This window comes from Macrobrachium rosenbergii, chromosome 8 (genome assembly GCF_040412425.1).
Source record: "Macrobrachium rosenbergii isolate ZJJX-2024 chromosome 8, ASM4041242v1, whole genome shotgun sequence".
NCBI classification, from domain to species: Eukaryota; Metazoa; Arthropoda; class Malacostraca; order Decapoda; family Palaemonidae; genus Macrobrachium; species Macrobrachium rosenbergii.
Genome location: NC_089748.1, coordinates 33,308,975 through 33,325,557, shown reverse-complemented (window position 1 = coordinate 33,325,557; position 16,583 = coordinate 33,308,975). Strand labels below are relative to the sequence as shown.

At 37.5% G+C, this 16,583-nt stretch overlaps 1 protein-coding gene across 1 annotated transcript; it reads right to left on the bottom strand.

The window, feature by feature from the left end:
• Positions 1 to 9,161: 9,161 nt before the first annotated feature.
• On the bottom strand, positions 9,162 to 14,086 carry LOC136841105 (protein IWS1 homolog). Its single transcript, XM_067108151.1, has 3 exons — positions 13,802 to 14,086; positions 9,981 to 10,035; positions 9,162 to 9,517 (listed from the first exon to the last, which is right to left on the bottom strand). The coding sequence occupies exons 1-3, from the start codon at positions 14,084 to 14,086 to the stop codon at positions 9,162 to 9,164; spliced, it is 696 nt and encodes a 231-aa protein (XP_066964252.1).
• Positions 14,087 to 16,583: the final 2,497 nt, after the last annotated feature.

Genomic DNA, 16,583 nt, shown 5'->3' with positions numbered 1-16,583 from the left:
TTCAATTACGTATATATATTATATGTATATACATTATATATGCACAAAAAATTAACTGGGGGGATGTTCGGTTAACATATTAAATCACAACAGACTTTATTTCATTAAAACATAAAAAAAATAAATACAATAAACTACATAAAAAAATAAACACAATAAACTAACAGAAAGGATGTTCACTTAACATATTTTAAATCATAATGACTGTATTTTATTAAAATCTTTAAAAAAAAAAGTAAAAAAATTCGCCGAAGTTTCTTCGGAGCAATCGAGTTTTCTGCACAGCAGCAACAGCGTATGGTCAAGGCCACTGCAAAAAAAGATCCATCCTTCAGTGGTCTCGGTATAATGCTGTACGAGCCGCGACCCCTGAATTTTTAACCACGGGCCGGCGGTGGCCTATCCTATATCGCTGCCAGAAGCACGATTATGGTTAACTTTAACCTTAAATGATGATTGGAGGGTGGATAATCAACATACCAATTTGCAGCCTTTTAGTAGTTTTTAAGACATGGGGCGGACAGAAAAAGTGCGGACGGACAGACAAAGCCGACACAAAAGTGTTCTTTTCAGAAAACTGAAAATTATCTAAAAGGATGTCCATTTAACGTCTTACATTACAATGGAACATTACAATCTTCAAAATATAAATCTAAAAATTAACTGAAGAGATGTTCAGTTAAAACATGACATCACAATGGACTACATTTCATCAAAACTTAAAAAAAAAATAAAATACATTAACTGAAATGATGTTCAGTCAACGCATTAAATCGCAAGGACTGTACTTCAGCAAAACCTTAAATAACAATAAATAAGCATGTAACTGAAAGGATGTTCAGTCAAAACATTATATCATAATGGACTCTATATCATTAAAATCTAAAAAAAAAAATAATTAAAAGTAAAAAAAAAAATTCACTGCAAAGATATTCAATTTCCAAACGGGTGAAACTGACCTATTCCCCAAATTCCGAAAAACAAAAACTTCCAAGAATTGAAAAATGAAGATGAATGTTTATCTCAACATGACAAAAAAAAACAAGAAATAAACGAATTTGTTACAGGTACGACTTAAGTATACTACCCTCGTGAAAACTATCTACACAACAGATGTCTGAAAAGAATGATCCAAGTTTACCTAAAAATGAGCAGAAATAAACGATTTTTTTTTCAATATTACAATGAGAGCACTGAAAACTGTATGTACGAGGATATATCTGATTAGAATCATATACAGTGTGCCTAACTGGAGTAAAAATTTAAAAAAACTGGGACTTGTGAGGTCATTCAGTGCTGAAAGGGAAACTGAGAACAAAGGTCTGAAAGGCGTAACAGGAGGAAAACCTTTTGCAGTAGCATTACGAAACTGCTAAGAGGGTGGAGGAGAGTAAGATGGAATATGAACGGAGGTACAGTCAAAGGAATGAAAGAAGCAACTAGGGGGGCCGAAGGGACGTCTCCAAGAACTTTGAGTAATGCCTACAGTGCACCGCGTGAGGTGCAACAAATGTTCCTCGTTGGACGAGTCGGTAGAGTTGTCGGCTAGCACTCTGCTAGGCCCGAGTTCGAGTCTCCGGCCGGCCAATGAAGAATTAGAGGAATTTATTTCTGGTGAGAGAAATTCATTTCTCGCTATAATTTGGTTCGGATTCCACAGTAAGCTGTAGGTCCCCGTTGCTAGGTATATAACCAATTGGTTCTTAGCCACGTAAAATAAGTCTAATCCTTCGGGCCAGCCCAGAGAGCTGTTAATCGGCTCAGCAGTCTGGTTAAACTATGGTATACTGAACTTTAACTGACGGAACTAACCCCTTACAGGGATTAAGTGTAGCCTATATACGACGAATATATCTAACCAGAATCATCTCCTGTCTGGCCGGACACATTCTCCCGAGATGTAACCGAGTACCGGGACCTTTCCCTGAAAAAAGCCGGACGCCATATCTTAAAAACTAACCATAGAATTTTCCTAGAAAATGATCTCATTATTTTCCCCACGCCCAAATAACCATGTCACTACTGATCACACCTAACCTAACCCGACCATGCAAAAAAAAAAATAAATAAAAATAAAAGCAATGGCTGATGCAATACTAGCATACATCCCAGGAATTTGCTGCCCGGACGAAAAATGAACCTTTAAAAGGTGCGACAGATGAGGATAAACCGGTCTTACACATATACAAAAATATTTCACCCACAGGGTTGAAGGAGAGAGGGTGTCTGTGCCAAGCACTCGAGAAATTTCCTTCAAGAAGTTATATATACATATTTATGTATCGCGGTGGAGGGTGACGGAGGCGCTCCGTCCCTTCTAAGAAAAAAAAAAAAAAAAAAACAGGTGGCAGTTTTGTCAGTTTTATTTATGAAAACTTACGAGTTTCTTGGTAGGCATGCCAAGAGCACCTGGGTGGTAAGGCTAAAATGTTTTATATAATATATATATGTATATACAGTATGTGTATATATATAATTTATATACATAGATATATATATGTATATATATAAAATTATATTTATATGTATATCTATGTATAAACATATGTTTAAGAAAATATCCACCCACCTCAAAATGATTACAGGTCGATCTTTCAAATGAATTTGAGAGAGAGAGAGAGAGAGAGAGAGAGAGAGAGAGAACTATATAACTAAACAGCTGTTGAAGGCCACGACCTGAGTGATTTGAATAGGGCGACGGACGAAATCATTTTGGGAGAACAGAAAGGACAAGGAGACCTGCCAAATGCGACGCCAGAATGGCGCAGAAAAGGTCACCTGAGAGAGAGAGAGAGAGAGAGAGAGAGAGAATTTCTAGTGGAGAGAGAAAATTTCTAGTAGAGAGAGGGATAGAGGGAAAATTTTCTAGTAGAGAGAGAGAGAGAGAGAGAGAGAGAGAGAGAGAGAGAGAGAGAGAGAGAGAGAGAGAGAGAGAGAGAGATATTCCAAGCACAAAATCTGTAAGGAAAACTATACCCTTTGAAAAACATTAGACAAAAAAACTTTTGCAGAGAGAGAGAGAGAGAGAGAGAGAGAGAGAGAGAGAGAGAGAGAGAGAGACTCTCAAAATCATCCTGTTCTTATTTTGGATGTCAAGGGGAGCCCACTGGCGCCAGCGAACGAGTTGCATTGTAACCATACACTGTGACTAATGGCGGAATAAAAAAAAAACAAACTCGGCCTTTACCATGTTCTGCAGTTTTCTTTTTTCTTTTTTTTTTTTTGTGTTAGATAATCACCAGCCAAGGCAGTTTTGCCTGTTCCGGTGGCGTCTCGTGTGATTGGGGGAGATTCTCCGCGCTACGTGAAGTGTGGAGTTTGGCTGATGGCGCCGTTAAAATAGTTTTATAAGAATTATTATTATTATTACTTTTATTTTTATTAAATGCGTTTCTAGGTCATATTATCCTCAAGTACATTATATTGTTGCTTTCTGTCTCTTATTGTTTCTCTCTTATAATATGCTTCTATACCCTGATCATATGTTGGGACGTAGATATTTATTTCTCTCTCTCTCTCTCTCTCTCTCTCTCTCTGTCAGTATCTGTCAGTACAGTGTTGAAAGATCAAACTGAAATCAAATGCTCTGCGATAAATTCTCTCTCTCTCTCTCTCTCTCTCTCTCTCTCTCTCTCTCTCTCTCTCTCTGTGTGTGTGTGTGTGTGTTTGCGTGTCAGTACAGTGTTGAAAGATCACCCTGAAATGAAATACTATGCAATGAATCTCTCTCTCTCTCTCTCTCTCTCTCTCTCTCTCTCTCTCTCTCTCTCTCTCTCTCAAAACGAATGGCTCACAGGAAAACACGACCAGTCAATGTTAGACATCTTAAAGCAGCCGATTCAAGGACAGATAAACACCATTTACATTTTTATTTATTTGTGTATTACTCTGTTAACTTAATCTATCTCTTCTTTCTGTATTTCCTCTTACTACCTTCTGTTACTTCTTGCATATGAACACCTTAATAATCTTTGGCCCCATGTGGTGGGCCTGTTCTACATGAATAGGGTTCTTCATCTTATTAATAATAATAATAATATTGAGGAAAGTAAGTACTGAGGATGAAGTACAAACTCGTTGGTCAATTATAACCAAGGTCCCAATAAGTTGGTCGAACTTCTCAAGTCTCTCTCTCTCTCTCTCTCTCTCTCTCTCTCTCTCTCTCTCTCTCTCTCTCTCTCTCTCTCTCATGTAAAATTCATCATCTCCTCTATGGACAGGTTCTGAAACGTCGCCATTAAAAAACCACAGGAATGAAACTGTATCCCTCGATACAACATCACTGTACTCCGTCACTACAGCTTCTAAACATAACCTCACTTCAACATCACAACAAAATCACTAACGTCACCCATGGGCGTCATCTGTGGGAGGGGATAGGGGGCATGTCCCCCCTTTTTATTCAGGGGACAACATATCAATTGCCCCCCCTTTTTTCTTAACCCTCAAGACATAGCTAATAAATTTGTAAGCAAAGTGCCAGAGACAAGGGAAAATATTTTTGGCAGTTTTTAATGGGCCTATATTTTTGGCTGTACCCAGTGGTAAGTTGACTGTACCCAGAGCTAAGTTGGCTGTACCCAGAGCTAAGTTGGCTTACCCAGAGCTAAGTTGACTGTGCCCAGAGCTAAGTTGACTGTACCCAGAGCTAAGTTGGCTGTACCCAGAGCTAAGTTGGCTGTACCCAGAGGTAAGCTCTTTCTTTATCAATTGCAAAAATGCTTTAATCCTTGAAGGGGCTCCCACAGATGAATGGCCTCCGTGCTTCTCTATCCTCCGCCACTACTTCTCTTCTCATCCAGCTATGTTATTGCTAGCTCTTTGTTGGATGAGTCGGCAGAGCTGCGGACTGTCACTGATGGCCCGGAGTTCACCCAGCCGGCTGATGAAGAGTTAGAGCTTTATTTCATAGAAATTCATTTTCTTTATAATGTGGTTCGGATTCAAAAATGCTGTAGGTCCTTGAAACCAACTGGTTCTTAGCCACGATGAATAAGTCTAATCCTTCCGGCCAGCCCTTCTCTAAGAGAGCTGTTAATCAGCTCAGTGGTCTGGTAAAACTAAGACATACTTGACTTTTAACTGTCACAAGTAGTGCATTCTCATTCTTGTCATTCACTTATTCACTGCCGCTTTTATCATCATCCCTAACCTTAGATATCAAAACCCACATTGGAGTAAAAGGCTTTTATTGCTACAGGACACTTATTTAAGACTCTCGATGGAGTTCTATAAATCCTATAATATACTGTACCATAAAATAGCAAGTTTATTTTTATCCTTATTACTTTTAGTGTAAAAGTTTGTATCATTAAATAATGGTCATAGTCTCTACAGAGTTAAGTGGAACTGTATATTGAGGATGTCACAGAAGACTTGTACCGTATTGTAGCCAATCTGTAAATTGTGGACTTATAGTAAACTTGTTGACAGACTAATATTGAGAAATCAGTCATCCTTTTTCCCTTTATGTCATCCATATATTCATATCTATATGGCATTAAAATATACCAAATCATGTTCATTTTCTCGCTTCGCACGCCAAATTTAACCGTATAATTTTCAGAATGTCCCCCCACACAAAAACTTTTAGAGACCAGATGACGTCCATGACGTCACCACCATAGTCATCGCTTTCTCTAGCACTATCGCCACTTACAGATGGCTCCTCATAACATAACAAACTGACAAATTAAAACATCTGCTTTGCAACGAGCACCCATGAAAAACCCGTGGGGAAGTTTAGGCCTACATCGATATTTCTCTTACACCAGCATAATAAATAACAAACTTTCCACGTACTGTTTAAAAAAAAAATTAAAAAAAATAAAAGTGCGCCGAAGTGTCTTCGGCGCAATCGAGTTTTCTGTACAGCGTCTAGTCAAGCCCACAGAAAATAGATCTATCTTTCGGTGGTCTAGGTATAATACTGTATGAGCCGCGGCCCATGAAACTTTAACCACGGACCGGTGGTGGCCTATCGTATATCGTTGCCATGGGTAACTTTAACATAAGTAAAATAAAAACTACTCAGGCTAGAGGGCTGCGATTTGGTATGTTTGATGACTGGAGGGTGGATGATCAACATACCAATTTGCACCACTCTATCCTCAGTAGTTTTTAAGATCTGAGGGCGGACAGAATAGTGTGCGGGCAGAAAAAAGTACAGACAGAATAAAGTGCAGACGGACAGACAAAGCCGGCACAACAGTTTTCTTTTACAGAAAACTAAAAACTGAAGCATCAAAAGCCCTTCATCCCTTTAAAAAAAAAAATCAAATGACGCAAACGCTTAAAACGAAAGTCACCGGGCGTCACCTAAGTGAAGGTTAACGACACTCCTAAGTACTTGTACTAACGTGGATGCACGAGTCCGCCCAGCTTAGGCAATTCACTCTTTAAAAAATCACGTGACTGACACGGTCTAACGGAATCTTTGAATAGAAGAAACCTTTAATTGTCCACCTTTATCTTCGACAGTTTCATAATTGTCTTGCAACCTTGGTGATTTCTGAATCATTGAGAGGATTGACGCAATGGCGTCACGAGAATTATTACAGTGTGAAAAGCAGGAACAGTCATTGGGCGTACGATGTGACTTATAGGCCTATGCCAGTCTCCTGGTTTACACGCACCTATAAAGAGAGAGAGAGAGAGAGAGACCTTTAATCTGTTCAAGTTGCCCCAGGTCCTCAGTGTGAGGCGCCTTTGATGTCTACTAGAGAGTTGCTAACGCATCTTCCGGTATATTTTGCATCTTCCAGTCTTGGATGGTCTGGGATGCATCTTAGATATTTGTCGAGCATTCTTAAACACATCTACGCTCACTCCTGTTATGTTCCTCAGATGAGCTGGTAGCGCATTGAATAGACGCTGCATTATCGATGCTGGTGCGTAGTAGATTAATGTCCTGTGTGCTTTCCTTAATTTTCCTGGTATAGTTTTTTGGCATTATTAATCTACCTCTGCTTGCTCTTTTTTATAATTTTAGTTCCATGATGTTTTCGGTAATTCCTTCTATCTGTTTCATGCTTGAATTACATGAGCGTTCTCCTCCTTTCAAGACTATATAAATGTAAGAATTGTAGTCTTTCCCAGTAGTCAAGGTCCTAACTACTTCTATTCTAGCTGTAAATGACCTTTGTACACTCTCTATTTGTGCAATATCCTTTTGGTAGTGTGGGTACCATATTATATTGCAATATTCAAGTGGGACTACGTACGTACGTTTTATAAAGCATAATCATGTGTTCAGCTTTTCTTGTTTTGAAGTGCTGAACAACATTCCCATTTTTGCTTTGCATTTTGCCAATAGAATTGCTATTTGATCATTGCATAACATATTCCTATTCAACATCACACCAAGGTCTTTAACTGCTTCCTTGTTTGTGAGTCTCATTATTAGGTCCTTTATATGCATATAGCATTCTCTACTTTATCACCATAGTTCATTGATCAAATTTATCAGAGTTAAATACCATCCTATTTATCTCTGCCCATTTATATATTTGTTTAGGTCTCTTTTGTAGCGAGTTCCTATCTTCATCACAAGCAATTTCTCTACTTATTCTTGTGTCATCTGAAACTTCTTACTACTGAGTCCTAACATTACTGTCATGTCTGCAATCATAATCACAAACAGCAATGCAGCTAACACTGTACCCTGTGGTACACCGGATATTACCGTAGCTTCATCCGATTTCTCATCGTTTGCAATCACCTATCGTTTCTGTTTTGCAAAAATTCTTTATCCATCTTCCTACTTTGTCAACAATGTTATGTTTTCTAATTTTTTTCCTGGTCAAAAGCTTTTTGCAAAGTCTAGGTAAACCACATCTGTATCTTTTCATTTATCATATTTTTATATATGCTTTCATGAGAGAGAGAGAGAGAGAGAGAGAGAGAGAGAGAGAGAGAGAGAGAGAGAGAGAGAGAGAGAGACAAAATTTTGGAAAATAAGTTAGAATGCTGCCCTTGGAATCGATATTTGCAACAAAAAGAAGAAAAAAAGAAATCAACTAATGGCTGTAACTACTCGTAGCTTTTTCCAGACATCTTCCTAAACCCTCCCTTCCTATCCCTCCCCCCGCCTCCCAACAGCACCTGCACCTGTTATAAACAAGATACTTACTGTAATTTAAAATCCGCAAAAAAGAAAGAAAACCGGTCTGCGACTGCTTACATAACTTGGCGTATGCAACAAGCAAAGCATGAAAACCCCTCGGTGTCAATGACGTGCAATTTCTCATGAAAGCAAGTTTGCTCTCAAGACTTGACTGCGAAGATGATATTTGTGTGTGTGTGTGTGTGTGTGTGTGTGTGTGTGTGTGTTTATCTAACTTCCTTCAAAAGTTTCTTATACGAGATGAACAAGACTTCAATCCAAATACAAAATCTTGTTTGTGCGCTTGCGTATGTGCACAGAACCGTATTCTGTTTCCGTACAAACGCGAATATAAATGAAAAAGTTTCATTTGCAAAACACTCAAAGATTATTTCTCCTTTATACAAGAATGCAGATCATAATTAACACAACAAAAAGCCTAGTACAAACTGCAACTTTTAAAAAAGCTAATAAAAACTTAATCCCACACGTACTACTTCCATAACCACCTATCATAGGCCTAGTTGCCGTAATTCAAACTACACCAACGTAACTACCGCAGTTACCCCACTAATCAGCACCAGTTACTCTTTCTTTCACAGAGAGTAGGAACACCCAGCTTTCTTTAAAAGTAACATCAGACTCAATTGACGATAGTTGGAACAACAGAAAAATTCTGAACCCATATCCAGATTCTGTTTTGACGCCCAAATATAAATGATTGTTCCCTGGGGCATAATCAATCGTTGAAAATGGGATAAACTGTCCTTCGGTTGCCAAAAAAAAACCTGGTTAGACGTCACAAATACAAAATTAACCAAATTGAAAACAAAAAACTTTTTTGGCAGGGGAACAATAAACGATTTACTCACCTGATCCGCGAAATTTACAAAAAATAAAAAAAATAAAAAAATAAAACTCTCAAAACAGACAAAGCATGTAAATATTGTACTACATACTGTATAAAAATCAACACCCACAAACCACAACTTCCTTTGATAAAAAAAAACTGTAACCTTGAAAACACAAATTAGGAAAAAAAATCTGTTTCATGTACTCACTCTCCGTGACTTGCATCTTCATCATTAGCAGTGCTGCCTTCAGACGCCCTTTCTTCAACAAGCTCTTCGCCTTCGTCTCCTGCAGGTTGACTTGCAGACGCCTCGGAAGCGGTTTCCCCGGAGGATTCAAGTTCATTCTTGCGTTCAACATCTTCTTCACTCTCGCCTGCGAGTGATTTCTCCCTCTCCGACGACGAATCACCAAGAGTACTCGGAGGGGCACTCTCTTTATCCTCCAGGTCACTGGTACTGACGTCTTTCCCTTCAATTTTCGAGTCGTTTCCCTCCTCCAGTAGGTCGGTTTTAACATATTCATCCGATCTCTCGGGTAAGTCGTCGGAGGACTGCTGATCTTGTCCTTGTCAACATTAGACCAGGGAGCGTCATCTCCTTCCCACTTTGTTACCTCCTTTGACACAACGGAAGAGGTATCAGGCTGTTACGGGGAAGACAAAAAGGGCACTCAGTTACTGAAGCTAAAACAGATATGATTAAATGCGAAAGAAAATCAGTACATCATACTATCTTATTATTATAAACAGTTGCTAGAGATTGATTCCCAGGGACTGAACTGAACTGAATATAGAATTTAGGTCAAAGGCAAGCACTGGGACCAATGAGGTCATTCAGCGCTGAAACGGAAATTGGGAGTACAATGGTTTGAAAGGTGTAACAGGAGAAAAACCTCACAGTTGCACTATGAATCAACTGTTAGGAGTGGGTGGGAAGTAAGATGTAAGAAATGATTTTACAATAGAATGCCTACTCCTTTCAAAGATAAACCGCCTGATTTATTGCGTTCTGGTACTGTTTACCATTATACATGCCCCAACAGCCAAGTCGGGTCTTGGGTAGTTCCATCCGTGAACACTGCAGTAGATAAGACGAAGTATAAGGGATTTTTAAACTGTAGATTCTTGTTCAAAACTGCCTGAGTTAAGGATTTTTTGAATCTATATATATTCAAAAACTTAAGTCACAACTCAACCAAGCCCAGTCTTCCTTTACGTTATCCATATTCTACTGACTTTCTATCCGGTCTCGCTTTCCAGTCATTAGGCTAATTTATCTATTGTGTAATTTTTCTTTCCTTGTCTTGTTTTTTTCTTTATGTTTCTTAGTCCTGTGTTTTATTTGATGTCTGTAAACTTTCATTTCTCCCCTCTTCAAGTTTGTTTTTTCTTAGTGTTATTAATGACTTTGTAATTCACAGTTTTAATAATGACTTGTCATTCACTGAATGATATTAGTTTTAGGTCACTATGTTTTCTTCTTTTCTGAGCATGTGTTTTTATTGATGGTAACGTAGTTTATTAAAATAACAAATATTTTATTTTCCAGTGTGACTTTTCTTTGATTTGTACTTTACTAATATAAAAAAATGTTATGGTTTGGTGTTTTGTCTCTATTTTAGGTCGAGAATGGCTTAGTGCGTTGAAAGCCTGAAACGTCCCAATGGAATTAAAATGTTGACTATAGCGCTTGTTTGTCAGTTCTATTGTTATTACTACTATGTCAGGGAGACATTCTTTGATATTGCTTGTGAAATGAGACATGTGACAAGTTCTATGTCAGGAGATTCTTGATACAAGCTTATGAAATGAGACATCAAGTTCACAAAAGGGTACAATAAGAAACATTATTGTAAGAAATACATTTGAAAATTTCTTATTATTAAGTAGCAACATAAGCAAGAATTTCCTTCTGAAACCCTTCGATTTTAACACTATGACCTCGACAAAAAATCCCTTGACCTTGTCTAAATAATCCTGGTTTATAATCAAGCCACACCCTAATCGCAAGCAGCTTTGGTGCAAAATAAGAGCTTGAACATTCAACAACAGAACTGAGGAATTCCCAACGTTGCCCCATATAGGCCTAATATAGGCCTACCTCTCATTCTGGGACATGATATTCTCCAGTCTTAAGTAATCTTTGTATCAAATATGACCCTCTTTGTATATCCCTTACAGTTATGTGACAGAAAATGTGTGGTAGAAAAACTGACAATGTAATTCCTAACCTCCTACATGGTTTAAAAATTGTAAAAAAGTGTTACTGAAATGAGAGCTTTCTAGTAACAGTATTTCAAATTTATAGACTTGACGAACATTCATTCTCATTTGCTCTGCGAACTTCACCCCAGGTTCAGGGTCATGACATAAATTGTGTGTAAAGTTGAGTAAGCAGAATTTTTTAATCTGAAGCTTTGGCAATTTTAAGTATCATCTTGTAAAAGCATAGTTATAGTCAGGAAGAATTATTCTTTTCCCTCTACCTGTGACCTTGATCTTGGGTCAAGGTCATACATCACCTGACCCAGTGCAAGTCTTGTCCAAATGAACTGTATCATAAGTTGTACCCAAACAAGAATTTCCTTCTGGCAAACTTTTCTCTGTGACCTTGATCTAGTCCAAATGAACTTGAATCTAGGTCATGACATTCTCTATTTCTAAACAAACTTGGTGTCAAACATGACACACTAATGTTTCCCCTAACAGAGTGACGGCTCAAACAATAAGAAGGACAAAAAGTTACAACAAACAAGGTGATTTCTACCTATCCCCTCATATTCTGTTTGAGGATGTTATAAAAAATATTGCTCAAGAGAAAAAATTCAAGAAGAAATGGCATCTCTTAAAACATTATATAAAACACTGTTCATGAATTCTCAGTACTGTTTGAGTACTTACTCAAACAGCACTGATAAATTACACCAATGATACAGTATGTTACAATATACATTTCTGAATGAAACCAAGTAATTAACATATATACAGTATATACTGTACTATGAAAAGCAAACTGTGTGGGAACAACTGCAAATTATTATCATAACATGAGCAAGCAAGCACACACTAGAATGATTTCCACACACACACAAACATATATACTGTATGCTGCCTACAGGCTATTGTGAGTACATACATACTGTTAAAAGACTTGTTGATGAGTCAACAAGTTCCCAAATACATTAACTAAAACTTGATTTTTTGGCCACAATGCTCGACATCCTGCTTGTTCTGATGGTGATATGTGCAATTTTTATTTTCTTTTATGAGACTCATCAAATGAAATAAAATGAAATCTCTTTATGCCAGCTGTTATTTTCTGATATTCTTTGCATTAACATTCAAATGTTACTATTATACAGTACCTAAAATGTCTGTCTCAATGCATGTATAAGTGTGGCTGTTTGACCATAACATGAAGTTAAATAGCCACATCCTAAACCATCTCACACCATGCTCCTATAGGACAGAGACAATTTCCATGTCGTATCCTACATCTAGCCCAGCTGAATATCTATCTTAAATACCTTAATGGAACTTACTGGTATGCATTCCCTAACTCCACCTTTGGGCTCCCTTTTATCTTTTCAGGGACTTTTCTTACAGTTCTTTTTGGGTTTTGATTTTCTCATTTATTCTACTCTTCTATTCTCTCTCTCTCTTTTTTTTTTTAATCAACTCTTGCAGCAGCTTCTTGCCTTGAGAACATCAACAATCAATTTTTTTTTTAGCCCTTTCCATTTCATCTCTTCACCCCTATCACAGAGACATCTGTAATCTAATGTTTATTTCATTTACTTCTGTTCCCTTCAAGTCTGAATATAGCCTGTACATCCATTATGGCCTAGCACTAAGCCAGTCATGGCCATCCATGTCTAATGAAATGTTGCTATTTTTTGGTTTTACTTCCCCGCTCAAACCTGTAACAACTAAATTTGTTCTTTTTCAAGGCTTACACATGAAAATATGAGAGGACTCGTACTGAAATGAAATGGTCCACAGACAAAGATAACACATTCTCACAATTACAAAACGTTTACACACCTACATACTAAGCATTTACACGCCTGCATATTGAGCACTTACACACCTGTGTACTGCAATCATATGATGTCTTTATCATCAGTCTAATATTATCACGTAATGTCACCAGATGACCTTGTCAACTGATATTCTGTTGCATTTCTGTTGGTGTGTAATAGAGCGGTGATTCAACATTCAAGTGTTTCTTGCACAACACAGTGTGGCCAGAACTACAGAATCTTTGTGAAGCCACTTGAACTTTCTACATCTTACTTTTATTTATTCCTTTTTATCACATCTCACATTGGGTCGGCGTCAGTAACCTAGATGTTGCAACACCAGTTTCAGGAACCATAAATCAATCAATCCCACGTTAGGAATAACATTTTTAACTTTGTTTTCTTCCACTTCCACTTTCTATCTCTCATTTAAGAACAAATCATTTGGAATAACCCCAAGTTAATCTACAAATGCGACTTTGTGGTCTTCTAAACTACCGTAAACTGCAGCAATGATAATCGTGAACACAAAATGGTCTTCATCTCCCAATTAGTACTTAAAAAATTTCCATGAAACATTACACTCCCAGTTCAAAATGCAGCAACTGAGCATAGCATTAAGCCTACATCATTGAGAGAGAGAGAGAGAGAGAGAGAGAGAGAGAGAGAGAGAGAGAGAGAGAGAGAGAGAGAGAGAGAGAGAGAGAGAGAGAGAGAGAGAGAGACTTCAGAATCTCTGTACTTAACTACAGTACAGAAGCTGGAATAAAACTATCTTAACCAAGCATCTGGAAAACTTCATCAAAGACATTGCAATCTTACCTGACTTTCATTTTTCTTGAAAGGAAAGTCTGTCTTTTGTAGTTCAACTTCATTATCTGCCTTGTGGTCCTGGTCAACTATTAACCCGTTTACTTCAGTATCATCATCATCTGGTAAAACAGTATTGCCAGATTCTGGATCACTCTTATCGTCTTCTGTATATTCTGAGTCTTTTAATGGCACAGCCACTTCCAACGCTGATGTTTCTGTCGACTTTGGTTCCTTATCTAAGTTAGCCTTTTTACTTAATGAAGCTGTGTCTATTCCTGATGACTCTCCAGTCATCTTTTCAGGTAAATGAAGTATTTTTGAGTTAAATTCGTTCTTTATCTTTTCAAGAAGCTTTCGAGTTTTACGGGCACTTCTGCGAGACACCGAAGAAGTTCCGTCTTCGGTGATGTCGATACCCAAGATCCTTTTGGCATTTTCAACAGCACTAGAAACCTCATTATTATAAAAATCATAACTTTGAGGAGCTTTGTGAGATTTATCATCTTTGTGACTAATATCACCAGGATTTTGTCCATCTCTGCTAGGCCCAGTTCTTCACCATACACTGAACTGAAAAGAAATAAAAAAACTTATCATCATCTTGCACAACAATTGTTAGGAAGCAAAATAAGAGGGATCATATTTCTCCTCTGAAATTATGTTCCTTAATTCTTTAAGGGCTTACTATCTTTATTATGTATTGGATTTTACACTGCTGACAGTATGTGACATGGATTAACCACATTCTCATCTAAGTCTACAATGACCTGCCTAAAGGTATTCAAAGAGTGCTCAACCTATGGTTTCAAAATATACAGTACAGTACCGGTACAGGATATTCTAATACTGTACTACTGTACATACTGAATGAACCCTATACCACTAACAATAAATAAAATACTGTACAGTAAAGTCAAATTAACTGTATTTGAATACTTGCATCTCCTGACACCTAAATTGCCAGTAACACCTTTCACAACCAAGAAGTAAGCATTTTTCAATTATAAATGTCCTACATATCACTGAAATAATAAATCATTCCCATTAGAGTTGAGTGAAACATGCTCAAGATAATATCCATACCCATGCTATGCTAATAAATGTAGTCTATCAGTATTCTGGGGGAAGAGATAACTATAATTATCTAATTATGGTTTCTGGCCTTGTAATACTTTTATGATGTACACAGATCAAGGAAAAAGCTCAGAGACTGCACTAACAACCTAGCAAACATATGATGCAAATCTTAGAGTCAATATTATAGTAACTACTGTTATCATTATTTTATTATTATTATTATTGTTGTTATTATAATTATCATTTGGATTTTTCAGACAAAAATGTTAACCAAGACAGAAGTGCCTCCTTATGCCATTTGTGATAAACACTATTAATTACTTTATGGTAAGGTACATATATCAGAACTGCCAACTCATTATTAAGGCTTTTCTTCATTGATCAAATGTTCAATTTTTAATTTTTCTAACTACTGCACAAGTTCCTTAATTCATGCTACACCCCTCTGAACCTTTCTGCCACTAACATAACATAAGGCATTTTACTAATTAAATAAATATGGTTGCAACCTAACCTAACCTAGAGTGTGAGATTCTTACCTTGGACTCCCCTCCCCTCAATATAACCTAGGTTACCAGTTCCTTACTTACCTAGTGCATGACATCACTTTAAAAACTTTCAATACACCTTACCTTAAATCAGAATTAGAACTTGCAGAAATAGCCTATCATGAGGATGTTAGAGTATATCCTTTGAACGCTAGAATATACCCTTATCACTTCACACTCTTGTATTTTCCTCCCATCCAAAAACCCAAGTCCCCTACTGTGGTCCCCATAATCTTAAAGACATAAGGGGTTCTTGTGTCTTTAAACTACTAGTATTTGTAGCTGAATGAATGTCAGCAATGTTCAAAACACACACACACACAAGATTCAAATCAGCCAAAGCAAACCAATTAAGAAGAGTCATGTCTCTGCGCCAAAGGAACCAAGATGAAGAACTGAAGCCAGTTTTTCACACAGCTGAAACCCAAAATCTCACTTGTATGACAAAACTTAGAACAAAAGATGCAATTAAGGTTAATCAATGTCCACATAACCACATTTCTAAACATGCTGGCCATCCCCACCCACAATACACAGGGAAAAACATAATCTAACAGAGAGCAGTACTCTTGCGCCATTTTAAACATAAACAAGGAACTTATAAAGAATCGGAGTAGGTAACAATATCAGTCAGTAACAAACTTGCAACTGACTTTAGCATAGTTTCCATATTAGGCATATTACGAAAACTTCAGAACAAAGCAAAAAAACAGTCCAATACTGTCTGGTATTAGGCTAAAGTAATACAATAAACACCAAAGGCCTAGATTTCTGAGTGTTATGATAGTGTGGATTTGACAATTTATGTGGAGTATACAGTAAGATTCTTCCAGTGTCTCTGCAAAACTGTATAATGGATAACTGAATGTCTAGGTCCAAGGCCAATTGAGAACAATGGACACCAGTTACACTGATGAAAACAAACCTAACCTTTCCTAGAATGCTGTGTCTTGACCAGACCTTACCTTCCTAACTTAACTTAGGGAGGGGGGCTTTGGCTCCCTCTTGGATCCCCCAAGCAACACTAGACAATAGATACACGGACTAAGCTTCCGCTTGTGGGTAGGGTTAGAGTCTGCTCCCGACATTCTGCAAACTCCCCTCCAGGTCCAATGAAGCAATAGTTTAGGCTAGACCAGGCTAACCTAAATTTTTAACAACTTTAG

Bases quoted from the DNA above. Each gene is read 5' to 3' on its own strand.
- LOC136841105 (XM_067108151.1), bottom strand. From the start codon at position 14,086: ATGACTGGAGAGTCATCAGGAATAGACACAGCTTCATTAAGTAAAAAG. The intron at 10,036-13,801 runs GTAAGATTGCAA...TATCTACTGCAG, and splicing joins TCAAGAAAAATGAAAGTCAG to TGTTCACGGATGGAACTACC. The intron at 9,518-9,980 runs GTAAACAGTACC...GACAAGGACAAG, and splicing joins CTGTTGGGGCATGTATAATG to ATCAGCAGTCCTCCGACGAC.